The sequence below is a fragment of the Arvicanthis niloticus genome, chromosome 21, assembly GCF_011762505.2.
Source record: "Arvicanthis niloticus isolate mArvNil1 chromosome 21, mArvNil1.pat.X, whole genome shotgun sequence".
Taxonomy (NCBI): domain Eukaryota; kingdom Metazoa; phylum Chordata; class Mammalia; order Rodentia; family Muridae; genus Arvicanthis; species Arvicanthis niloticus.
Window position 1 is genome coordinate 32,088,381 of NC_047678.1, and position 24,201 is coordinate 32,112,581.

A 24,201-nucleotide genomic window follows, 5' to 3' on the forward strand; every position below is an offset into this window, starting at 1 on the left:
CGGCAAGTGCTGATTGGGCAGAATGAATGCCAGTCAAGGGCTTCCTACGTCAGTTCCTGTGGTCTCTGTTCCCGCCCTAAACAGCGGCTGCCCATCAGGCTAGAAGGCAACGCGCTTGCGCGGCAAAGTTCACGGTCCGCTCTTCCTATTGGCTCATTTCTGAGAGCTGAGGGAATACGAAATCTCCAGCCAATAGGAACGGAGGTGCTCTGGCGGAGGCTGGTGCACCCCTGCTCGGGTGATCTGGCGCAGAACCCAGGGAGTGCTTGCCGTTCTTCGGGCTCCTCCCCGTTTGCTGCGGCCTCAGAGCTCGGCGTTATTCTGTGGCCTCCGCAGAATGTGGATGACGCCCAAGAGGATTAGAATGGAAGTCGACGAGGCTCTGGTGTTTCGGCCCGAGTGGACCCAGCGTTACTTGGTGGTGGAGCCTGCGGAGGGTGACGGGGCCCTGTGCCTGGTGTGTCGCCGCCTGGTCGCCTCTACTCGGGAACGCGACGTGAGGCGCCACTACGAGGCCGAACACGAATTCTATGAACGGTTTGTAGGGGACGAGGAGCGCGCGGCCCTGGTGGAACGTCTGCGGCAGGGCGACATGTCTTTGGCTTCGGTGCTCACTCCGGAGGAGAGGGCGACGCGGGCAGGCCTCGGCCTCTGCCGCTTCTTGGCCTTGAAGGGTCGCGGCTGGGGTGAGGGTGACTTCGTACACCAGTGCATGGAGGTGTTGCTGAGAGAGGTGCTGCCAGATCACGTCGGCGTCCTGGAAGGCATTGATTTATCTCCAGAGATCACACGGCAGAGGATTCTGAGCATTGACAGCAACCTCCGTAGCCAGCTGTTTAACCGAGCCAGGGACTTCAAGGCCTATTCCCTTGCTCTGGATGACCAGGCTTTTGTGGCCTATGAGAACTACCTGCTGGTCTTCATCCGAGGCGTCGGCCGGGACCTGGAGGTGCAGGAAGATCTTCTGACGATTATCAACCTGACTCATCACTTCAGTGTTGGGGCTCTCATGTCGGCAATTCTGGAGGCCCTGCAGACCGCAGGGCTCAGCTTACAGCGAATGGTTGGACTGACCACGACCCACACGTTAAGGATGATCGGCGAGAACTCCGGGCTGGTCTCCTACATGAGAGAAAAGGCTGTGAGTCCCAACTGTTGGAACGTTATCCACTATTCGGGATTTCTTCACTTGGAACTGTTGAGCTCTTATGATGTTGACATTAATCAGATCATAAATACCATATCTGAATGGGTAGTTATGATTAAGACCAGAGGTGTCAGGCGACCGGAGTTTCAGTCTTTACTAACTGAGTCTGAATCAGAGCATGGCGAAAGAGTTAATGGACGGTGTTTGAACAACTGGCTGAGAAGAGGCAAAACGTTAAAACTAATATTTTCACTAAGGAAAGAAATCGAGGCATTCTTGGTTTCAGTGGGAGCAACAACAGTTCATTTCTCAGACAAGCAGTGGCTTTGTGATTTTGGTTTCTTGGTAGATATTATGGATTATCTTCGAGAGATCAGTGAAGAACTGCAAATCAGTAAAGTCTTTGCTGCTGCTGCCTTTGATCGCATCTGTACCTTTGAGGACAAGCTGAGTTCACTTCAGAGACATATGGAAGAAGTAAACCTGACAGACTTTCCTGCCTTCAGCATAATCGTTGATGAACTTAGACAGCAGTTTAAGGAAGATCAAAAAATATTTGATCCTGACAGGTATCAAATGGTGATCTCCCGTCTGCAAAAAGATTTTGAGAGACATTTTAAGGACCTCAGGTTCATTAAAAAGGACTTAGAACTTTTCGCAAATCCATTTAGCTTTAAACCAGAATATGCGCCTATTTCCGTAAGAGTGGAGCTAACAAAACTTCAGGGGAACACTGACCTGTGGAATGAGTACAGAGTCAAAGACCTGGGACAGTTTTATGCTGGACTGTCTGGTGAAGCTTACCCAATTATCAAAGGGGTTGCCTATAAGGTGGCATCCTTATTTGATAGTAACCAAATCTGTGATAAGGCTTTCGCATATTTAACTCGAAACCAGCACACATTGAGCCAGCCACTGACAGATGAGCATCTCCAAGCACTATTTCGAGTTGCCACAACTGAAATGGATCCTCGCTGGGATGATCTTGTGAGAGAAAGAAATGATTCTTAAGCCACCGTGGTACAAGGAGAAGTCATTTGAAAAGGGAAAATTAGTTTGACGGTTGGAAAGCATTGAACTGCCTACAGATGTCTAAATTGATAAACATTGAAGTCTTTCTGACGAGTTGCCTTTCTCTATCCCATTTGGCAGCGTGGGACTGAAGCATAAGAATACCACCTTTAAAAACCTTAGTGTAATGGAAAACTCATTGCCTTTTACTTTTATTATAACGGATTTTCAACAAACAGTATTGATATTGTCAGTTGAACTAGAAGTCTGGTTTTAAAATGGTCTAAAGATACACGCCAAAAGTTTCAGCTCTCATTTTGACACAGTGGAAAGTGTGGCACATGGTTTGAAATGACCAACTTCTTAGAAGTGTATTTGAGTCCGTTTACAGAAACATCAAATTAAGTTTCTGAAAATAAATAGCATATACACAGTGGAGGTATTTTATCTAGCTAACAGAATTTAAGTTTATTTTTTAAAGCATATTTCTGAGTCTGAAGTAAATACAATCCCCATCCCCACCTAACCAGTTGATGGTGACATTATGGATGGAGGAAGTAATCAATTTGGTGTTGGAGCAGCAAGGTTTATTTTACGTTTCTGATTTAGGAGATTTCTTACTACCAGGAGTTAAGAATAACCAATTATTGGTGGTTTGCTCCTTATTTTTTCACAGCTGGAGCAATTTTTTTCAGCTCATCTATCAAAGGACCATGGTAAGTATGGAATCTTGATCACTGCCAGTCAGTAATTTTTTTTTCTCCTCTACACAGAACTTTGGCCCTATCCAAACAGTAAGGGGGAAGAGACTTTTACACTTCAAGATCAGGAGTTAGGAGAGGTTTTATCGTGCTTGTCTTGTCTGCATGGGTATTAGTGTTTTATAAAGAAACTGTGCTTAAAGGAGACACTTTATTCTGAAATGATGTGTCAGATTTTGTTAACTGCAGGAAATGGATTTACTCTAGAATTTAGAACTGTCTCACACACTGAGTAGTTAAGACAGTGCACAAGTAAAAATATTGAAATCTCAAGAGGCAGCCTTATCCACAGACTGTAATAATTGCTGTTTCTAGAGACATCGGTTTTGTGCTATAATGTTATCAGACATATTAACTGTGGAAAAGTCAACCTAAAGGTAAAGCTCAACATGCCAAACTGAACTAAAAGCAGCACCTGATTTGTAACTCATCCTCAAGTACAGTTTACAAGCTGTTGTGCTGCATTCTGTCTGAAATACTGCAGCGCATTGTCGTGTTGCGCATTCAAGGAACCTGATTACAACCAAGAATTTGGAAGGAACTGATGATTAAGCCACAGGAGTCTAAGAACCAAAGTTAGGTCAATGGTTCTCAATCAAAGGTAGAAACCCTTTTTTCCAGAGAGTGCTGGAAAGCGTTAGGGGCACCTTTGTAATTATCTTATTTTCTGGAGGGTTGTGCTGGCACGTAAGCCAAGAAGATTTCTCCTTCCTATGGTGTTCAGACAGCCTGATGCCATAAAGAATCATCCATTCCTCCCAAAGTGCCAGCACCTCCTCCCCATCGAGAATACATCATCTTATTTCAAAGGACAGGGGAAAATCTCCAGTGGAAGCTGATGGTGTATACTTGATAGGAAAGCCTAGTTCCAACAGTTCAGAAAAGAAAAGCGAGTGTCAGATTGACATTTTGCTTATCAAAGAATAAGCTTACGTACCTGGAAAACAGGAGTCTACCGGTAGTTTCCCGGTAGCTTTGTGTATTACCTTTCACAGTAAATACTTCAAATTCTTTTGTTATTTGAGAGAATGATTGGAAGTCCTGAAAGCTGCTTCTACTTTCTATTTCTGGTCCCTTAAATATTAATGTCTTGTGCATTCTATCAAGTTCTTGTGTTTTGCTTAAGGTGATAATAAAATTAGTTTGCATCATGTAACCACTGTGTGAATATGGAGGAGATATAAATAAGCTAAGGAATTTGTTTTAAATTGACCGTCAGCAATAGTTTGCTGTAACTAGTCTTATTTTTTGTTTGTTTCTTTGTTTTAGGCAGTGGTTCTAACCTTCCTAATGCTGTGACCCTTTAATACAATTCCTCATGTTGTGGTGACCCCCAGCCATAAAGTTATTTCTTTGCTACTTCATAACTGTAATCTGCTACTGTTATGAATTGTAATGTAAATATCTGATATGCAGGATATCTGATATTCAAAGCCCCAGAGGGGTCAGGACCCATGGGTTGAGAACCGCTGGTTTAAAGTGTTTTGCTGTTTTCTGTATTTCTGTAAGTAACTGTAGCTGCATGGCAGTTTTTCCCTTTTTAAATACATAGTTGTTACTGGTCCTGTGGTATCAGTGAATATAGTTAAAATAAGTGCCATTTATTACAACTCTGTGTCCTTAACTGTCCCTTCCCATTTCTCTCATTCCTGCTAGTTCAAATATTTGCTTGCCCAGGCGCCCACATTGCCAGTCAGATCACTCAAGTTCAGTGTTTTCCCCTTCTTGAAATCATCCTAGCATTGCAGAGACACCAGCTCCAGTCATTGCAGTCACCTCCTTCCTTAAGTATGTCTATCTGGTTGCTTGGTTTGCTGTTGTGTTTTGTTTTCTTTTAAGACTCCCTTGCCTCATTTCCCTACATTACTTCCTTAGTTGATCTCTTTCTATGACTTTAGGTATCACCTGTATGCAGATACTTCCAAATTTTTGTCTCCTGAGATTTCGCTTTAAATCCTAGTTGCTAATATTGCTAACACTATGCTCTCTCACATCTTGGCTCTTTCTCCCAAATCTGCTCTTTCTCTCACTTTTCCTTCAGCCAATGGCTTTATACAGTTGCCCTTGCCTAAGCCAAAAACAGTCAGCTCACTCATACCACTCCCCTGCCTTCCTTGCTATCAGGGTAGATAGAAGACAAACTTCTGTTCATCTTGTGGAACATTGGCTTACGTATCATCTAAGAAGCTTCAGGTGTGTCCTCTAGGCCAGGTGCCCAACTACACATGCTGAACACCCTGTCCTTTCTAATTAGCATTTCTTACTGTGCATTGGTCATTTCTAGACTGGACCAGAGACGTGGTCCATTGTTTCATCTCTAGTGAATAGTGCAATGCCTGGCATTTGAACAAATGCTTGGGCAAATAAATACTTGTGTATGTTTTTCTTATATATATATATATGAAACCTTCACAGTCTTCATTTGACCTTCACAGACATCCTGCCTGTTCACTTAATAGTTCTTAGCCATGTATTGCAAATTAAGAAATGAAGCTCACCTTATTTGTGACTAGGAATCTCATTGTTGTGTTTCTTGAATTTAGTGCAGTGCTTAGCATGTGGTTCAAATATTATGTGAATGTTAAGAAAACAGATTGTAATTTACCCTAGTAAACTAGTAGTAATGTCAAGATTCAAACCTAGGTGTACTCACAAATCTACTCTCTAGTGTTAAGTACATTCATAATACAGAGTCTTTATTTTAATTTCCAAAGGAACCTACAAACAGAAGGAAAACAATGGATAACTGCTTAGATTGAACTGAGTTCAGTAATCTAAAAATTACCTTCAGTATTGAGGAAAGAAAGACAATACTGCAAAGAGTTAATGCCCATTTTTCCTTTTGTAGGCGTCAACCCTAGGAGGAAATGGCATGGTATTTAGTAGTTACTTTCCTTTACAGATGATTTCTGGCTCTTCTGGAATTTAAAAGTAAGTAAACATGTTTCTGAGAAAGATGTCTTAGTCAGCCCTTCTGACTACAAGATCCTCAGCTCTTCTTTTTTAACCTGTAGAATTCCCACATCATCTCCTAAGGGGAAACCCCCAGATGACATCCAGTTAACAGGGACTTTTAGAGTTGCTATATTTTCCTACTTTCTTTTTTCATGCCTCTGAATTTCATTTCTAGGTAAATGAGACATTTCAGTCTTAAGTCAGAAAGCCAAATGCTTATTAGTTTCTTTCATTAAGCCATTTTGCCCAATTTAAGAGACAAACTGGTATCATTCTCTTAGTTGGACTTACAGTTTTAGGAAATCACACTAATTAATTCATTCTGAGGTCTTGGTAGTATGACAGTTATCCAGAGATTTGACCCTATTGCAAAACTAGTTTTTTGTCACCCTTTGGGATAAAGGTTTCTCATTTTTAATCTCGTATTTTAAAAATTGAAAAGTTGATTCATACTATACTGTAAGTACTTTATTCTGCCTTGAAACCAACCAAATACTGAATTTATGTCCTGTACATTTTGTCTAAAGCAGCCAACAGCCACAACAAAGTATTTTTTTCTTCTTTAATAAAGGGTAGATATCCTATCTCCCAGTTCATCTCACAGGGCACTTTCGCCTCTCTATAATATAACTCATCCCTGTGTCGTTTTTTTTTTTTTTTTTTTTTCTATCTTCCAGTAGCAATCTTCCTGACTGACTCGCAAATAATCAATAATCAATTTGTTTAGTATTTTAGTTCTGCATCAGGATTGGTGAGGTGCCATGAGCAGGTAAATAACTACAAAAGTTTAGTGTCCCAACAGCTTGTCTGTGACAAGTTATCTGAGTTTTCTGAACTGGCAGGCTACAACCCCCACAGGCCAAGTCCGTCTCTGCTCATCCTTCTCTGAGGAAAGTGTTACAGGAGTTATAGCCATGTCTGTCTATGAGCTGTCATGGCTACTTCCCTCTACAGTTGCAGACTTGCATAGTTGTGACACTGTGTGAAACACAAGCTAAAATACTTTTTGGAAAAGTCCACTGTTTCCTGCTTAAGATTGTCCCTACCTACCTGGGGACTAAGCAGATAAACTCAATAGGAGTTGACTGCTCACTTTGTAAAAGAGAAGAGAAAGTTTGGCTCTGTAAGTCCACAGCCACACCAAATTTCAAGAACTGCAAATCCCTCCATTCAGGTGGGAGGAAGATGAGCTAGCTATTTGGAAGATCATAGTACTGATCCTCATTCTATTCCCCTAGTTACGTCACTTTAAATATGTCTTGCTTTTTCATTGAGATTAAAGTTTACAAATATTAAGTGTCCACTTCAGTGGATTCTTATATTCACCTGTGAATGCACCACTCAGATCAAGGTAGAAAATGTTTCTGTTACTCCAGTAGGTGCCCTTTGCCTCTCATGGAGAGATAATTGCTGGTCTGACTTGTATTGCCTGTCAGTTAGTTTTGCCTGTTTTAAATGTATATCAAGTGGAATTAAATACACTATTGTATCTTCTGTTCTCTCTGTGTCTGCTATAGTAATCCATGTTGTGGATTGTAACAGCTCATTTTTCACTTCTGTGTCACAGTCCATTCATTGTACAAGTTGATCCATTCAATGTTGATAAATATTTGGATTGTTTCCAGTTTATGGTCATTATGAATAAAATTGCTATTAAAAGCCTTGTGTTTGTCTTTCAGTGAACATGTGCCAGTTACCCCTTCCTTTTGCTGTATTCCTTGGCAGATAACCTTACGTCTGCTACTTACTTTATATGGGTTATTTTTCACAAAGCAGCCAAACTGATCTCTACTTTAAAAATCTCTCAGATAGCGCTGCTTTCCTACTCAAAAACTTCCAGTGGTTTGCTATCAGGTTAAAAGCTGAAGTTTGTCTGTTCCGACATCTTTACTCACACATATTTTCTTCCTGGTGTCTCTTCTAACATCTTACCTTTTGTTTCCAGCTCCTTACTTTACTGTGTGCTGAATGCTGTGCTTATACAATTTGGGGGTTAAGATAAAACGTTTTGTGATTTGAGTGGTTATTTGTTTGGAGGCTTTGAGCTTGGCTTTGTTTTTATCTTCAGGCTGGGAGATGAATGCAAGGCTTAAGCATGTAAAACACGCTCTACCACTTTGCTCTTGGAAGCTCCACTGGTTTTAACATAAGCTGTAACGCTGGCTTATGATGTGTTAACTATCCCACTAAGCACTAATCTTTAACTTTTAAAGATATGTAGAAATGAAAACAAAACCCACCTTGATTTCAGAAATGTGTAAGTTCTTATATTACAGTTCTACAGATGATGATTAGAGTCTGTTAGTGGGATGATTTTACTGCCAACAGTTCACGTTTATGGTGGCTAGGTGGGTGCTGGAAGCTAGGGCAGAGAGGTAAAAGGCAGTGGGATGAGGAAGTATTTGTATTAAGCCTAAAATAGTACCAGCATAAGGCCTCTTTAAATGTGCCAGTGGTATAAACTACACTATGACTATGTAACTATAACTGGTGCTTATACACATTTAGCTACTGGGGCTGGAGAGGGCCCAGGGCTGGAGAGAGCCCAGCAGGTAAGAGCTCACTATGGTCCTTAACAAGAACCAGCACCCACATCTACCCATAGGAATCTGATCCAAAGGGATCTGATGCTCTCTTGTCCTCCAATGTCACCCTCAGACATAGACATAAATTTAAAAACATTTTAAACTACACATCTTTTTAAAATAACGTTACTGTGCAACTGAAGTGTTTGAAACTTGACATGTTTAAAAGAAGTTTAGTATTGACAAGCATCAGGGCACTAGACCATGAAAAAGTAAGAAATAGCCTTAACATATCTAGTGTCAAGTAATAAGGAAAATTTAAGGGAAAAACTAAGGCAATGTCATAGTTCAGATTTACATCGAATGACCAGTGACTGGCAACAAGCTTCTGCCGGTTTATAGTTGGCTGTCTTGTGCCCTTATGTAGTGAGGTGTAAAAGCTGTTTTTCCTCTTGTTCCAGAATAAGCTCTCAGAATAAGGACTGTGAGACTCAAAATATATTTATAAATACCTTAGCCATGAGCTTTGGCTTATTCTCCAACTAGCTCATAAAATTAATGTCCTGTTTATTCTAATCTAAGTTCTGCCATGTGGCAGGTTACCTCTGCTCAAGTTCCATGTGTCCTCCTTTGGGTTCCAGGGACCATGTCCTACCATGCTTGGCTCTATCAGACTCCTTTCTGCCTACCAAATGTCTATTCTACCCTTTTTTATAGGCCATAGTTTCTTCTTTTAATTGACAAGTGATACATTCACATAATATACAAGATACTCTCTACAATGGGGAGCCTTTTCTTGTCTGTACCAGCCAACCCCATTTTCACAACATACCTCCCAATTCTTGCAGTACTGTCAACGTTGAGGGTTAGGATTGCAATGTAAGAATTTACTGGGGTTGGGGCTGGGTAAAGTACTTGTTATGAGAGCATGAGGACCTACCTGAATTTGGAACCCCAGTTGCCACCCACATAAAAAAGCCAGGTGGTGTGGTGGAGCACACCTGAAATCCTAGTGCTGGGGAGAAATGGAAGGACTCAGGGGCTGGCTTGCTTGCTAGCTAGCTTGTTTTGCCAAATCAGTGAATTCCAGGTTCAGTGGGAGAACATGTTTGAAAAAAATCAAGTGGAAAGTAAAGTACCACATGTTGACTTTTGGCCGCCATGTGTTTACCTAACCTGTATGCACATACAGGCATAGCATATACATAGAATTTAGCAGGGAACATTCTGTATATTGCAAAATGATCATCTCTTAGAACCACCATTGACCCTGCAGGCTGGCCAACCTTCATTGTCCTCCCTGGCTTCTGGAACCATCCTTCTCTAATGCCAATGGTTGATCTCAGGTACTAACTCCATTTCTTGGGCAGTGACCTGTGCTTATTCAGTCTTCCTTCTGACCAGGCACGTGCTTGGAGTACAGTGAATAGTGGTAATGGAGGGGTCTGTACTGTTTCCTCATAAAAACAAACAAAACCCAAAACAAGCCTATGTCCCTCTGTATACTGACTTTAGCTGCTGCTTTTCTGTGGACCACAATTGTGACTGGGGGGACATTTCTCTTAAGGGGTCTGTCATCTAAAGCTGTAACCTCAGGTCTGTGGTTGGGAGAGTAGAAGAGGGACACTTTCTGGGGGGCACATCACACTGAGGACTGCCACTCTCAAAGATGGCCTCCCTTAGTGAACCCTATGAAGCCAAACCTGGCAACTTGAGTCTAGTCCCCAGGACCTACGTAGTAGAAGCAGAGAACTAACTCTAAAAGTTGTCCTCTGACTTTTACACACACTGTCGTACACTCATCCTTACTCAGTAAATATTTTTTTTAAATGTATTAAAAAGCACAAGAGAAACCATGATGACTGCAAAAGATAAAATGACTGTCATTGAAAGAGCACTTAAAAAATAAAATCAGGCCAGGCAGTGCATGCCTTTAGTCCCAACACTCGGGAGACAGAGGCAGCCCTGGTCTACAGAGTGAGTTCCAAGACAGCCAAAGCCACATAGAGAAACCCTGACTTGAAAATAAAACAAAAGCAAAAACCAAAAGATAAAAAAAAAAAAAAAAACCTAAAGGAAGGAAATAAATAAATAAATAAATAAATAAGAGACAGTTCGTGAGCTGCAAAGATGGCTCAGTGTAAAGAACTTAGACTCAAAACGCCATGCAAGCCTGAGGACCAGAGTTTAGAACTTATGATGCATGGTTTTATGTCAACTTGACACAAGGTAGAGTCATCTGAGAAGAAGGAACCTGAAGAAAATGCCTTGGTAAGAGGAGGCTGTAGGGTATTTTCTTAATAAGTAATTTGATGGGGAGGCCAGCCCTGGCTGGTGGTCCTGGGTTCTATAGGAAAGGAGGCTGAACAAGCCACGAGGAGCAAGCCAGTAAGCAACAGCCTCCATGGCCTCTACATCAGCTCCCGCCTCTGGGTTCCAGCCCCGCTTGAGTTTCTGTCCTGACTTCCTTCAGTGATGACTATGATGTGGAAGTGTAAGCCAAATAAACCCTTTCCTCCCCAAGTTGCTTTGGTTATGGTGTTTTATCGCAGCAATAGAAACCCTAACTAAGATCCCTAGTATCCACATAAATGTCAGGTGGGTGTGGTCATCCATCAGTAATCCCAGGGCACAAGAGGTGAAGACAAGAATCCCCTGAGAGGGCTGGAGAGATGGCTCAGTGGCTAAGAGCACTGACTGCTCTTCCAGAGGTCCTGAGTTCAATTCCCAGCAACCACATGGTGGCTCACAACCATCTGTAACGGGGATCTGTAACTCCAGTAATGCGAATGTGCTGCCCTCTTCTGGTGTGTCTGAAGACAGTGGTAGTGTACTCACATACATGAAATAAATAAATAAATAAATAAATAAATAAATAAATAAATAAAAATCTTTAAAAAAAAAGTTAATAATACTAAAGTTAAGAATAATATCCTGTTGCAGGGTATTATAAAAAAAAAAAAAAAAAAAAAAGAATCCCCTGAGCAAGTTGAGTAGCTAGACAGACTGAATCAGTGAATCCAGGTTTAGCTAGAGACCCCCACCTTAACTTATAAGGTGGAGAGTAATCAAATAAGACCTCTGGCTTATACACTAACCCTGCCCTCGTGCACATGTACACAAACCATATATGTGACAAAAGGGGGAGCCATTTGTTACAGCACCAAGAAGATTGTGGTGGTTTGAATGAGAATGGCCCCCATAAGTGCATATGTTTGAATGGTTGGTCCACAATTGGTAGAACTGTTTAGGAAGGATTAGGAGGTGTGGCCTTGTGGGAGGTGGTATGTAACAGGGGTAGGCTTGGCGGTTTCAACAGCCTCCAGCCATCCCCAGTGGTTCAAGATGTGAGCTCCACGCCTGCACTCTAACCTTCTGGAACCGTAAGCCCAATCCAACACTTTTATAAGTTGTCTTGGTCATAGTATTTTATCACAGCAATAGAAAAGTAAGACCAGAATGGATGTCACACATCACACAGGGATGTACATCAAGCACCAGGATCCATCAGTGTCCAAGAGCAGGAGGAAGCATGAACAGGCAAGGCAGGACAACAAGCGTAGCACTCAGTAATAATAATTCCACTGGCCTCTGCCATACTGAGACTATCCTGGTGATGATGTTCTCAGTCCTGCATGAGACAGGAAGAGGAGTATTGACCCTATGATGGAAGAGCTAGATGGAGGAGGAGGAGGAGGAAGAAGAAGAGGAGGAAGAAGAGGAAGAGGAGGAAGAGGAGGAGGAGGAGCAGGAGCAGGAGCAGGAGCAGAAGCAGGAGCAGGAGCAGAAGCAGAAGCAGAAGCAGAAGCAGAAGCAGGAGGAGGATATAGACTTCAGATGGGTGCTTCATTTGAGTGGCACCTTCACAGAATTAATGTGCTATCTCCAGAAACATGTGCATGCTAAGAGGAACAGTCTTAGGTCAGTGAGGCCCCTAATGCTGGATCATCTAAAATAGAGTACTGAAGAGGTGGCTCAGCAGTTAAAAGCGCTGGTTGTTCTATCAGAGGACATGAGTTCTAGTCCCAGAATCTACACTACAGCTTACAAACATCTGTAACTCCAGTAATGCGAATGTGCTGCCCTCTTCTGGCCTCTGAAGGCACCAGGCACCCACACGGTACACAGACATCCATGCAGGCAAAACACCTATGCATATATAAAAAAAAAAAGATTTTAAAAATTTAAAAGAAAAAGAATACAGAAATGTGGGTGCTGAAGAGATGACTCTGTGGTTATGTGAAGTGGCTCCTCCTGTAGAGGACCTGGGTTCTCAGCACCCACAGTGGACATCTCATAATCTCCTGTAACTCGTTAAAGTTTGAGAGCAAAGACTTGGGGAGTCATCTCTTGGGTACCTTTGGAAATTCCAATGAATTGAGGGACTGGAGGGATGACTGGGGGTGGGGGTTAAGAGGATGGGAGTTTTGTTAATTCAGGGGTTAGAAGGATGGGAGTTCAATTCCCCACACCCATGCTGGGTGGCTTACAGCCTCCTATAGCTACAGCTTCAGGGGATCCAATGTCCTCATCTGGCCTCTGAGGGTACACAAATACATATATGGCAGACACATTTCTACACACCCACACATACACACACACATATACATGCGCGAACACATTTTGTGGTAAATTTGGGGGGGGGGTTTCTAACCCACCTTAGAGCATTTAGTTCCCAAATAAACACTTAAAACCTATTTATTTATTTATTTATTTATTTATTTATTTATTTATTTTCCAGACAGGGTTTCTCTGTGTAGCCCTGGCTGTCCTGGAACTCACTCTGTAGACCAGGCTGGCCTCGAACTCAGAAATTCATCTGCCTCTTCCTCCCAAGTGCTGGGATTAAAGGCGTGCACCACCACTGCCTGGCAAAATCTTTCTGTTTATAATAAGCCTTAAAGCATTAGAGCAACCCTCTATGGTATTTTGTCTACTTCTCTGTCAATAACCCAGAGATATCTCTTGCTATGTTCTGCCTAGGCCACTCCTACTACAACAGGCCAGCCCTCATGGCTACATGCTCATGATCCAGCTACCCCATGGGGACCTCTTCCCCTCATCCTTTCTTCTCTCCTCGTGGTTCCTGCTTGAGAACCCAAGCCTGGGAACTTCATTCATTGTTGTGTGAAGGTTTACACAACAAAAGCTGGTGTATGTGAGGACCTCCTTGCCTTGGAACAACCAGATCTTGGGGTATAGAATTTAGCATTTGAATACATAGCAGCATCAGACCAAACCACTACACACACACACACACACACACACACACATACACACACACACACAGAGAGAGAGAGAGAGAGAGACAGAGACAGAGACAGAGACAGAGAGACAGAGAGGAAGATGAAGAGGGAGGAGAGGAGAGGGAGACAGAGAAAGAGAGGTAGAGAGAGGGAGAGGGAGAGGGGGAGGGAGAGGGAGAGAGGGAGAGGGAAAGAGAGGGGGAGGGAGAGGGAGAGAGGGAGAGGGAAAGAGAGGGGGAGGGAGAGGGAGAGAGGGAGAGAGGGAGAGAGGGAGAGAGGGAGAGAGGGAGAGAGGGAGAGAGGGAGAGAGGGAGAGAGGGAGAGAGGGAGAGAGGGAGAAGGAGAGAGAGAGGGAGAGAGGGAGAGGGAGAGAGGGAGAGGGAAAGGAGAGGGGGAGGGAGAGGGAGAGAGGGAGAGAGGGAGGGAGAGGGAGAGGACAATACTGCTAAGTATTGTGACTTCTTAGCCAGTGTCAGGGGACACTATAAGCTCCCTATGGCTTGACAGCATCGCATCGCACAGGAGCAGGAGATAGATCAGAAAGGCTGCCTGGTGAAGCAGTACGCCTTGGTGTTGCTTTGGTATCAGATCTGGTTTCCTAGGCAACCGGGGTCCACTTAATGAATGGCTCCAGGCAGCAGACATGAACTTATCCATAGCAACAGCACATAAGGAAGGAAGCCTCAGCAAATAATATTTCATTTTGGTCTGTGTACATAAGACTCTGGGTGATTAAAAAAAAAAATCAGAATGCTGAAAGAGATAATAAGAGGCCTGCGTGTCCTTGTTCCGTCCTTTATGTGCCCTAACGATTCACTGCGTTTTCTTATATTATTTTTTAATTTTTGCTTCATGTGTATATCTGTATATTGTGAATTATATTTTCATTTTTGAAATGGGTTGTATTTTGTTTTTACATTTATTAGAGTTATTTACTGTGTGTGGGTGTGCACATGTAGGGGCCAGAGGACAACTCCTGGAAGTCCTTTCTGTCTTCGAATGTCGCAGGGGAGGGGGGATAAACTTAGGTGGTTGGTCTTGGCAGCAAGCGCCTTTAGCCCCTGAGCCACCCCGCTAGCCTGTGACGTCTTAGCCTCTCCTGATCAGTAAGCATCCACTTCTTCCTTTTGTGCCACAGACTCCTAATCATAGCTGTGCCATTGATTTTTCTCCCTGTTGGTTACTTTTACAGCATTAGATTTTATTCTGAAATGACCTAATTTTTATTCTATTCTAGCCATTTTTACCAGCGTGACTCTTTCATCTCTCCCTGCCCCTAATCTGCCTTTTAGTTTCTGTGAATTTTGATTTAATATTTTTTTTTATTAATTTTTGTGGGTATGGGCATTTTGCCTGCATTTATGTCTGGGAACCATGTATATATGTGGTGCTCCCAGAGGCCAGAAAAGGGTGTTGGATCTCTGTTCCAAGATGCTCGATCACATTGTGGACCCCAAAATTTTGTTATTTACTAAAAATACCTTTTTCTAGACATGATGTTGAGATGCCAAATCTTTTAAGTTCAGGTTCCATTTTAGAGAACCTGACCTAAGTTTGAACTCAGGTAAACTAACAGGCTGGTACCTAGCATTAGTTTCCAAATTGCCCCCCAACAAAACCTGAGCCTAACTCCAGTCTCTAAGCTAATCCCCAACAAGACCAGCATCTCCAGGTTACACCCTCAACAAGACAGGCATCTCCAGGTTATTTCCCCAACAAATCTACACCCCCAGGTTACAAGCCCACCCCCTGCCTAACGACCACCAATGAAGAGGGGAACAGAAATTAAGTTTGTGATATGACTCCCAGCACCAGCTAATTATGTTAAAGGCCACGGTAGCTTTCCAATTAGATGCTTGCACACGTGCTCCCTACTTGCTGCTTACTATAAGGCCCTGGCCCGATAGACCTTCGAGGGCATCCCTGTGCAAAACCTTCCTGTGTGATGGTGGTGTGTTGGGGGGGAGGGGCGAGCTAGCTCAATAGAATAAAGACCCTGCTGTGAATTGCATCAGATTGGCTCCTGTCTATTTTGGGAGGATCACTAACATTTCTCTGGCACTACAACGTGCCTCAGCCCTTAGCACACACTTTTAATCCTTCTGGCTGGGATGCAGACTTGCCCTTCATTCACACCTTTAATCCCAAACAATGAAGGTAAAGTTAGTTCGTAGAAGAAAGCATCTACGTTGGTAAGTGATGTCTAATTAAGGGGCAGACAAAGTGATGAATCAGAGAATGATTTGACAAGATAGGGTATACCCAAGTCTTAGGAGAAGAGAGAGAAAAGGGAAGCTACCTGAGAGGCAGTGCAAAGAGAGGGAGGAGGCAGTCTTATTGGGACAGTTTTACAGACACAGGTTGCAGAGGGAGAACAAGCTAGACACAGGTGGAGACAGAACAAGCCAGAGAATGAGAAGAAGCCAGAAAATTTAGTTAGAGGCCAAGCAGAGCAAAACATCAGAGGCAAGAAGGAGAGAGAGAGAGAGAGAGAGAGAGAGAGAGAGAGAGAGAGAGAGAGAGAGAGAGAGAGAGACTGAATCAGTAAGTGTGGAGAGGCGTTTGAGCCAGAACAGCTGAATTGAATCAGGCAGTAAGAGTTCAGAAACACATAGAAAGTGTGAGTTTATTCAGCGGTGAGTCTCAGGCTGAAAACATTCTAGGCCTAGATTAGAGTGAACAGAGGATAGAAGCTTCCAGGTCTAAGCCAAGGTTAGCAGATAAAGGAGTAAGCCTTGGAGATACAATTAAGCCAGGGGAATAAAAGTTACTTTTATAGATCCCCTGGAAGTATAGTTCCAGGTGGTTCTAAGCTGCCATGTTGGTGCTGGGAATCAAACCTGGGTCCTCTGGAAGAGCAGCCAGTGCTTTTAACTGCTAAGCCCTCTCTCCAGTACAAGCACATCTTAATAAACTGTTGTAATTAAACACCTACATGGCCAACATCCAGGTCATGAAATGCATTTTATATCAAAACTTTAAAAGCCCGTGTCAAGTCTCTTCATCCTCCCTCCCCGCACTACCCAAGGCACATTCACACTTCTGCTGCTGTGGGAATGATCTCTTGATGGGTTAGTGTTGGGGGAAGGGAGTTAATAATTTCTCTATCAGTTGATGTTTGCCCTGTTATCACATTTAAATAAAAACACTGTGACTGGTATTCCTGAGTCTGTCCCTTAATGTGGTATTGTCTTCTAGAAATGGAGGCCCTGAGTCCAAATGCATAATATAAATGCCATTTCTTTATGTTCCTAGGCATCTAGCTATATGATACTGTGATAGACAAAACATCGTAATTCATAATTCTATGGTGTTTAGTTTATGAATTCACTAATTTTGGTTTCAAGCCATACTTAGTCTCAACTTATTGTCTCTGCATTTTAAACTTCAGCCCCAGTCCTCAGGCGTGGCAACAAGCACCTTTACCTGCAGAGCCATCTTGCTGGCCCTTAGTTTTTTGCTTACACTTCCCCCTCTGTTTCCTTAGAGGTCATTTGTTGGTGTTCCTTTGTCATTCGGGTACATGTTTCCCTCAGATTTGTGGGATCTCTTCAGTCTAATAATGAGGAACTAGCAAGGCTGACTGAGATGGCTTTGTTGTCGAAAGGCTAATTGGCTGGGCTTAATTGGCAAAGTCGGGGGAAGGAGGTAAAAGTCGCAAAGGGAAGTTTTACTCTGGGCTCCTGACGTCATTCTAGCTGCTATATTGTTACTAGGACAGGACAACTTCCTGACCCATCTCTGAACCTCTCAGTTAGGAGCCAGCATGTTTTCCTTTAAGCTAATTTGATTTGGCTTCTCTGTTACCAAAAGCCTAAAGCAACTTAAGTGGAATTGGTAAGTAATCTCCCCCACATCTCTTTCCATAGTATTATGTGACGTCCAGCAATTCCATATGGCTACTGCTTCATGGAGAACACGAAGGAATCTACTATGTCTGACTTATTTATCATCATCAATAGTGACCGGCTGAGAGTCACTATTATAGAATTAGAGGTAACATATCTTTACTTTCATTTTTTAAAAAGACAGTGCGGCCAATCTCTGAGTTTGAGACAAACCTGGTCTACAGAATAAATTCCAGGACAGCCAGAGATATATAGAGGAACCATGTCTCAAAAAACCAAGCCAAGAAGAAGGAGAAGAAGAAGGAGGAGGAGGGGGAGGGGGAGGGGGAGGAGGGGGAGGAGTAGGAAGAGGAGGAAGAGGAGGAAGAGGAGGAGGGGGAGGAGGAGGGGGAGGAGGAGGGGGATGAGGAGGGGGAGGAGGAGGGGGAGGGGAAGGAGAAGAAGTTGTTTTGGGAGGTCTAAAATTTTCTTACACATGGCATTCATATAAATCCAAGAATCGGAGGCATTTAAATTAAGCAACTGCAATGTACAAGGTCCTGAGATGAGTGTGTGTGTGTGTGTGTATGCAATGTACAAGGTCCTGAGATGAGTGTGTGTGTGTGTGTGTGTGTGTATTGTGTACTTGAATGAGGTTCCCAGACCTAGCAATTTATAAGGTAGTAAGCATGCTGGCTAGTTTTATATCAAGCTAGAGTTATCTAAAAGGACAGAACCACAGTTGAGAAAATGTCTCCATAAATCTGGCTGTAAGCATTTTCTTAATTAATGATTAATGGGGGAGGGACTAAACAAGTCATGAAGAACAAGCCAGCAGGCAGCACCCCCTCACCTCTGGGTCAGCTCCTGCCTCCAGGTTCCTGCCCTGCTTGGGTTTCTGCCCCCAACTTCCCTCAGTGATGAACAGTTACCTGGAAGTGTACGTGGAAATTAACCCTGTCCTCCCCGAGTTGCTTTGGTCAGGGTGTTTCATCACAGCGATAGTGACCCTAAGTGGGACAGAAAGGAAGAAACCGAAGAGAGGATCCTGGTTCCTAGCTCTTCCGCTGGGTTCCCCGGGCTCAGTCCGATGGTTGGCTGTGAGTATCTGCATCTGTATTAGTCAGGTGCTGGCAGAGCCTCTCAGGGGACAGTTATACCAGGCTCCTGTCAGCAAGCACTTCTTGGCATCAGCAAGAGTGTGGGGGTTTGGGGTCTGCAGATGGGATGGATCCCTAGGTGGGATGGTCTCTGGATGACCTTTCCTTCGGTCTCTGCTCCATTTTTGCCCCTGCATTTCCTTTAGGCAGGAACAATTCCAGTTTGAAATTTTTGAAATGGGTAGGTGGCCCCATCTCTCAACTGGAGGCTGTGTCTATCTACTGGAGGTGGTCTCTACAGGTTCTATCTCCCTATAGGAAGAACAATATCAACTAACCAGACCACCCAGAGCTCCCAGGGACTAAACCAGCAACCAAAGAGTGTGCATGAAGGGATTCATGGCTCCAGCTACATATGTAGCAGAGGATCGCCTTATCTGACATCAGTGGGATGGGAGGCCCTTGGTCCTGGGAAGGCTCAATGCCCTAGCATAGGGGGATGCTAGAGTGGTGAGGTGGGAGTGGGGAATGGGTGGAGGAGCACCCTCATAGAGCCAAAGGGAGGGGGGATGGGATGGAGGGTTTGCAGAGGGAAAACCTGGGAGACATTTGAAATATAAATAAATAAAAGATTAAGACACACACACACACACACACACACACACACACACACACACACACACACCCCTACCTCTCTGGAAAATACACAAATGACATCATAGGTTTATAGGCCTGTTGGGGGGGGGAGTGAGCCCTTTGCGCCCTCTGGTGGTAAAGCTTTCTGCCGCGACGCTGCAGTGTGCGCTCCCGCCACACGGGGGCAGCAGACTAGTCACTTGATCCTCTGCTGATGCTCCCAAGGCATCCAGAAAACAAAACTTTCTCAGGTGAGTCAGCTCTGGGTGACACATAGCACAGTGCTAGCAGAATGTTCTTATTCTCATCACCCCACACTCTAGTCACCTCTCCACAAGAGCACGCGCGCTCCTTTCACGGTGCCCTGTTTGCATCCTGCCATTTCTTTTACAATCCCACCTTCAGCCGACCCAGCCACTCGGAGCCACCTCAGGTTTTCTGTCCTTGGACACTTGACATCATTATTCCTCATTTCCCCATGAGAATCAGTTTCCAAGTTTAATGTAAATTTCTTTCATGTAGTATTCCCGCCGAATATTATTTTCCCCTACACTTGGTTCCGTGTGTGTGTGTGTGTGTGTGTGTGATGATGATATTTACTGTCATGTATTCTATTTTAGAATTACCGCTAGCAGTTTTGTTATGTTCATATCTATTGCTAATGCACTGTTTTTTTATTCACTCTGCAAGCATTGTGCTAGCTAAGTGTCAGGGATCTCGGAACATAAATAACCCGAGGCTTTGGGGAGCCGAGCTAGCCCCCACAGTCCAAAAGGAAACCATGAAAAGCTGCCTATGTAATAGTGTGAGGGAGAGAAAGGGCAGAGATGCAGAGGCTGCCTGAGCCATAACAGGTTACCATGGAGACGGGGACACTGGGAATTTGCAAGGCTGAAGAGGATAGGAAGACTTGTAAGTTTGCAAAAATAACAGCGCAGGGGCCTAAGCAATGACTCAGTGCTTTAGACACCTGCAGAGGACTTAGGTTCAATTCCCAGCACCCACAGGGCAGCTCACCATCTCTAACTCCAGGACTAGGAGATCCAAGACCCTCTTCTGACACCCATGGGCATGGGGCATGCCTGTGGTGCATATCCATCCATACATGCAGGCAAAGTATTCATGGCACATAAAAATATATACATCTGAAAAAAATAACAGTTCACAAAACCCCGTACGTTCCTCTAGCTATAGTGAGGAGTCAGTGAGATCAGAATGGATCAAATGGAGGGAAGCCTCAAGTTTGCCTCAGCTTACCCAGTAGGTCTAGTGTAGGTGTTTAGTGTTATTTCTGCTAATCAATTTGTTGACCTATCTGGCTGGTCTGTGGCTAGTTCTGACTTAGTGGACACTGCATGGAAGATTTGAATTAGTTAAATGGGAATGTCTTAGTCAGGGTTTCTATTCCTGCACAAAACATCATGACCCAGAAGCAAGTTGGGGAGGAAAGGGTTTATTCAGCTTACACTTCACTCTGCTGTTCATCACCAAAGGAAGTCAGGACTGGGACTCAAGCAGGTCAGGAAGCAGCAGCTGATGCAGAGGCCATGGAGGGACATTACGGACTGGCTTGCTTCCCCTGGCTTGCTCAGCTTGCTTTTTTATAAAACCCAAGACTACCAGCCCAGGGATGGCACCTCCCACAATGGGCCCTCCCCCCCTTGATCACTAATTGAGAAAATGCCTTACAGCTGCATCTCATGGAGGCATTTCCTCAAGGGAAGCTCCCTTTTCTCTGAAAACTCTAGCTTGTGTCAAGTTGACACATAAAACCAGCCAGTACAGGGAACTTCCGGGTAATACAATTAAGTTTTCTTAATTGTATTTTCTTAAGATATATATATATATATATCCCCTTAAGATTATGGAGGGCTGGTAAGATGGCTCAGCAAATAGAGGGGCTTGCTGCCAAGGCTGACCACTTTACGAGTTCTCTCCCTGGAACCCTCTGGTGAAAGAAGAGTGCTGACTCCCACGAGCTGTCCTCTGACCCCCATATAGGAACTGTGTGGTACACATGTATGTACCCGTGCACTTCCACATGCACAAAATAAATACATGTAAAAAGACAGGGGTTACCAAGAAACCTGAAAAATAAAAAAAATTAAATGGAGCTGAAAATTCTAATTAGTGACATGGGTTGCCATCATGATGTAATGGCGTGGCTTAGCAGGTAAAAGTGCTTGTCACTCTGATGGGCTAGAGTTCAATCTCTGGAGCTCCCTTGGTGGAGGTCCTTTGTCCTCTATAGGTGTCCTCGAACACGCACGCACACACGCACACACATGCACACACGCACGCACGCACTCACGCACACACACACACACTAAATTAATCAGTAACTCAACTGCTGGGTGTGGTGGCATGTCTTTAATCTTAGTACTGGGAAGGGAGAAGGCAGCATAGACAGATTTCTATGAGTTCAAGGCCAGCCTGGTCTACAAAGTATGTTCCATGACAGCCAGGACTACATAGTGAGACCTTGTCTAAACAAAACAAAAAACAAAACAAAAGTACAGGCTAATCATGCTACAATCCACAGACCCAAAGACACTAAGTAATAAGAAAGGCCCAAGGGAGGATACATGGATCTCACTGAGAAGGGGAACTAAAATAGACTGAAGGTGGGTGGAGAGAGAGAACTGGGTGGGAGAGGGGTGAGGAGGGAAAAGGGGATGGAGATCAGGTTTGGGGAGAGGGTGGAGGGCCCTGGAAGTGAAACCTGCAATTGATGGGGGCATCTCTGGGACTAGCTAGAGACCTGGGATGGGGGAGGCTCTGGAGAGTCTATGGGGATTGATACTAGCTGAAACTCCTACCAGCCAGGGATATGGAGACTGAAGTGGTCACTTCTTGTAGCCAGGTGGGACTTCTAGTGGAGGGGGGGGGACATCAACCCACCCACAAAACCTTCAACCTAAAATTTGTCCTGCCTACAAAATGCACTGGAATAGATAGAGCAGAGAGATTGAAGGAATGGCCAACCAATGACTGGCTCAACTTGAGACCCGTCCCAGGTAAGAGAGCCAACCTCTGATACTACGAATGACACTCTGCTGTGCTTGCAGACTGGAGCCTAGCAGCATAACTGTCTCCTGAGAAGCTTCATGGAGCAGCTGACTGAAACAGATGCAGAGACTCCCAGACAAACATGAGGTGGAGCCCGGGGAGTCTTGTGGGAGAGTGGGGGACAGAACTGAGTGAGCCTGAGGAAGGGTCCAGGACACCACAAGAAGACCTACAGCGTTAATTAACCTGGGCCTGTGGGGGTTCACAGAGACTGAACCACCAACCAAAGAGCATGGTTGGACTGGACCTAGGCCCCCTAACACATTTCTAGGAGATGTGCAGCCTGGACTTCATGTGGGTTCCCTAATAACTGGATTCTGACTCTGTTGCCTGCCATGGGATCTCCTTTCCCTAATGGGACCGCCTGCTTGGGCCTCAGTGGGAAAGGATGCACTTAATCTTGCTGGGACTGAATGTACCCAAGGGGAGGTCCCTCTTCTCTGAGGAGAAGAGGAGGTAAAATGGGGGAGGGATTTATAAGGGTGGGACTGGGAGGAGAGGAGGGAGATGGTGCTGAGATTGAGATGTAAAGTGAATAAATACGTTAATAAAAAACAAAAACAAAACACCACCCCCAACAGAAAAACAAAGAAACAAAATGAACCCCCCCCAAACCAACCAACCAAAAAACAACTGCAAAAGAACATAAAGTCATATAGTTGTTCAATGCTGGCATAAACAGGTCTCTCTCTGTGGTGACTCTGTGACTGCTCATCTATTCTTGATAGTCTACTTTTTGACATTAATTTAGAGTATAATTATACTTTTTAAAGAAAGGTTATAGCTAGGTGTGGGTGATACACACCCCAATCCCAGCTCTCAGGGAGCAGAGGCAGGAGGGTCTCTGTGAGTTCTAGGCCAGCCTGGGCTACATAGTGAGACCTTGTCTCAAAAAAAGAAAGAAAGAAAGAAAGAGAGAGAGAAAGAAAGAAAAGAAAATAATAGAAAAAAACAGAAAAAGAAGTCATTACTGTATTGGGAATGTCTTGTTTATAATATCATATAGACACACCATGAATGTATATACACATAATCATAGATACCATTATGTACCTATTTTATATATATTATATTTTAGTTTTGTAGTAGGCTTTACCATCTAAGCTTGTTAACCACTAGGATGTTTAAGCACAGTGGAAATTGCCATATAGCATATTTTTCAGAATCTATCCCCAGCGTCAGGCAACTCATAGCTATGTTTCCAAACATGGTCATATTCTGAAGTGCTGAGGTAAGCACTTCAGCAATTCTTCACAGAGGGACATAATCAACCTGATAAGGGACAGGGAGGACAGCCAGGGACACTATTACATTTTCATTACAAAGATGCATTTGTAGCCCATCTAGTAGGAGTCAGATAGAACACCCTTAATAGTTTGTTTGTTCAGAGTTAACACCCCCAGTCCCTTGGTCCAGATGTCCCTGGAGGAGGACAAGGTTGATGCCAGCAGAAACTAACTTGATTCAGAGTTTCTAGGTATTCCTGAAGCCAAACAGCCACAGAACAAAGAGTGATTATGAAGATGAAATCCAGACAGTGCATGTCTCAAAGACAGAGGGGGCAGGACTGAAGTCCAGAATGGCTGACTGCCTTTGTGTTCCCACAGCCCATGCAGTCTGCTTACTGGAGATGAGGCATAAGAGAGAGAGAGCACTCTAGGGTATTAGACCGCTGTCTCTTCAGAGTGCTGTTGTCTGAGTAAAGTATGCGTTCAAGAGTCAGTTCCTGGGCTGGAGAGGTAGGCTCCGTGGTTAAGGGCGCTTACCGATCTCATGGAGGGCACCAGTTTAATTCCTAGCAAAAGCCTCAGATGTGTCACATGCACAAGCATGTGAAATACCAGCTTCAGGGGACCCGACTCCTCTGGCCTTCAGAACACTGTCATGTGTACATGAGTGCATGTATCCCCCTCCCCCCACACAC

General features: G+C 44.0%; 1 protein-coding gene across 1 annotated transcript; it reads left to right on the forward strand.

Annotated features, from left to right (window-relative positions):
- Window positions 1-199: 199 nt before the first annotated feature.
- Epm2aip1 (EPM2A interacting protein 1) lies at window positions 200-7,533 on the forward strand. The gene has a single exon (XM_034483801.2). The coding sequence runs from the start codon at window positions 338-340 to the stop codon at window positions 2,156-2,158; it is 1,821 nt and encodes a 606-aa protein (XP_034339692.1). The 5' UTR covers window positions 200-337; the 3' UTR covers window positions 2,159-7,533.
- Window positions 7,534-24,201: the final 16,668 nt, after the last annotated feature.

Excerpts from the sequence above, each read along its gene's own strand:
- Epm2aip1 (XM_034483801.2), top strand. The coding sequence starts at position 338 with ATGTGGATGACGCCCAAGAGGATTAGAATGGAAGTCGACGAGGCTCTG.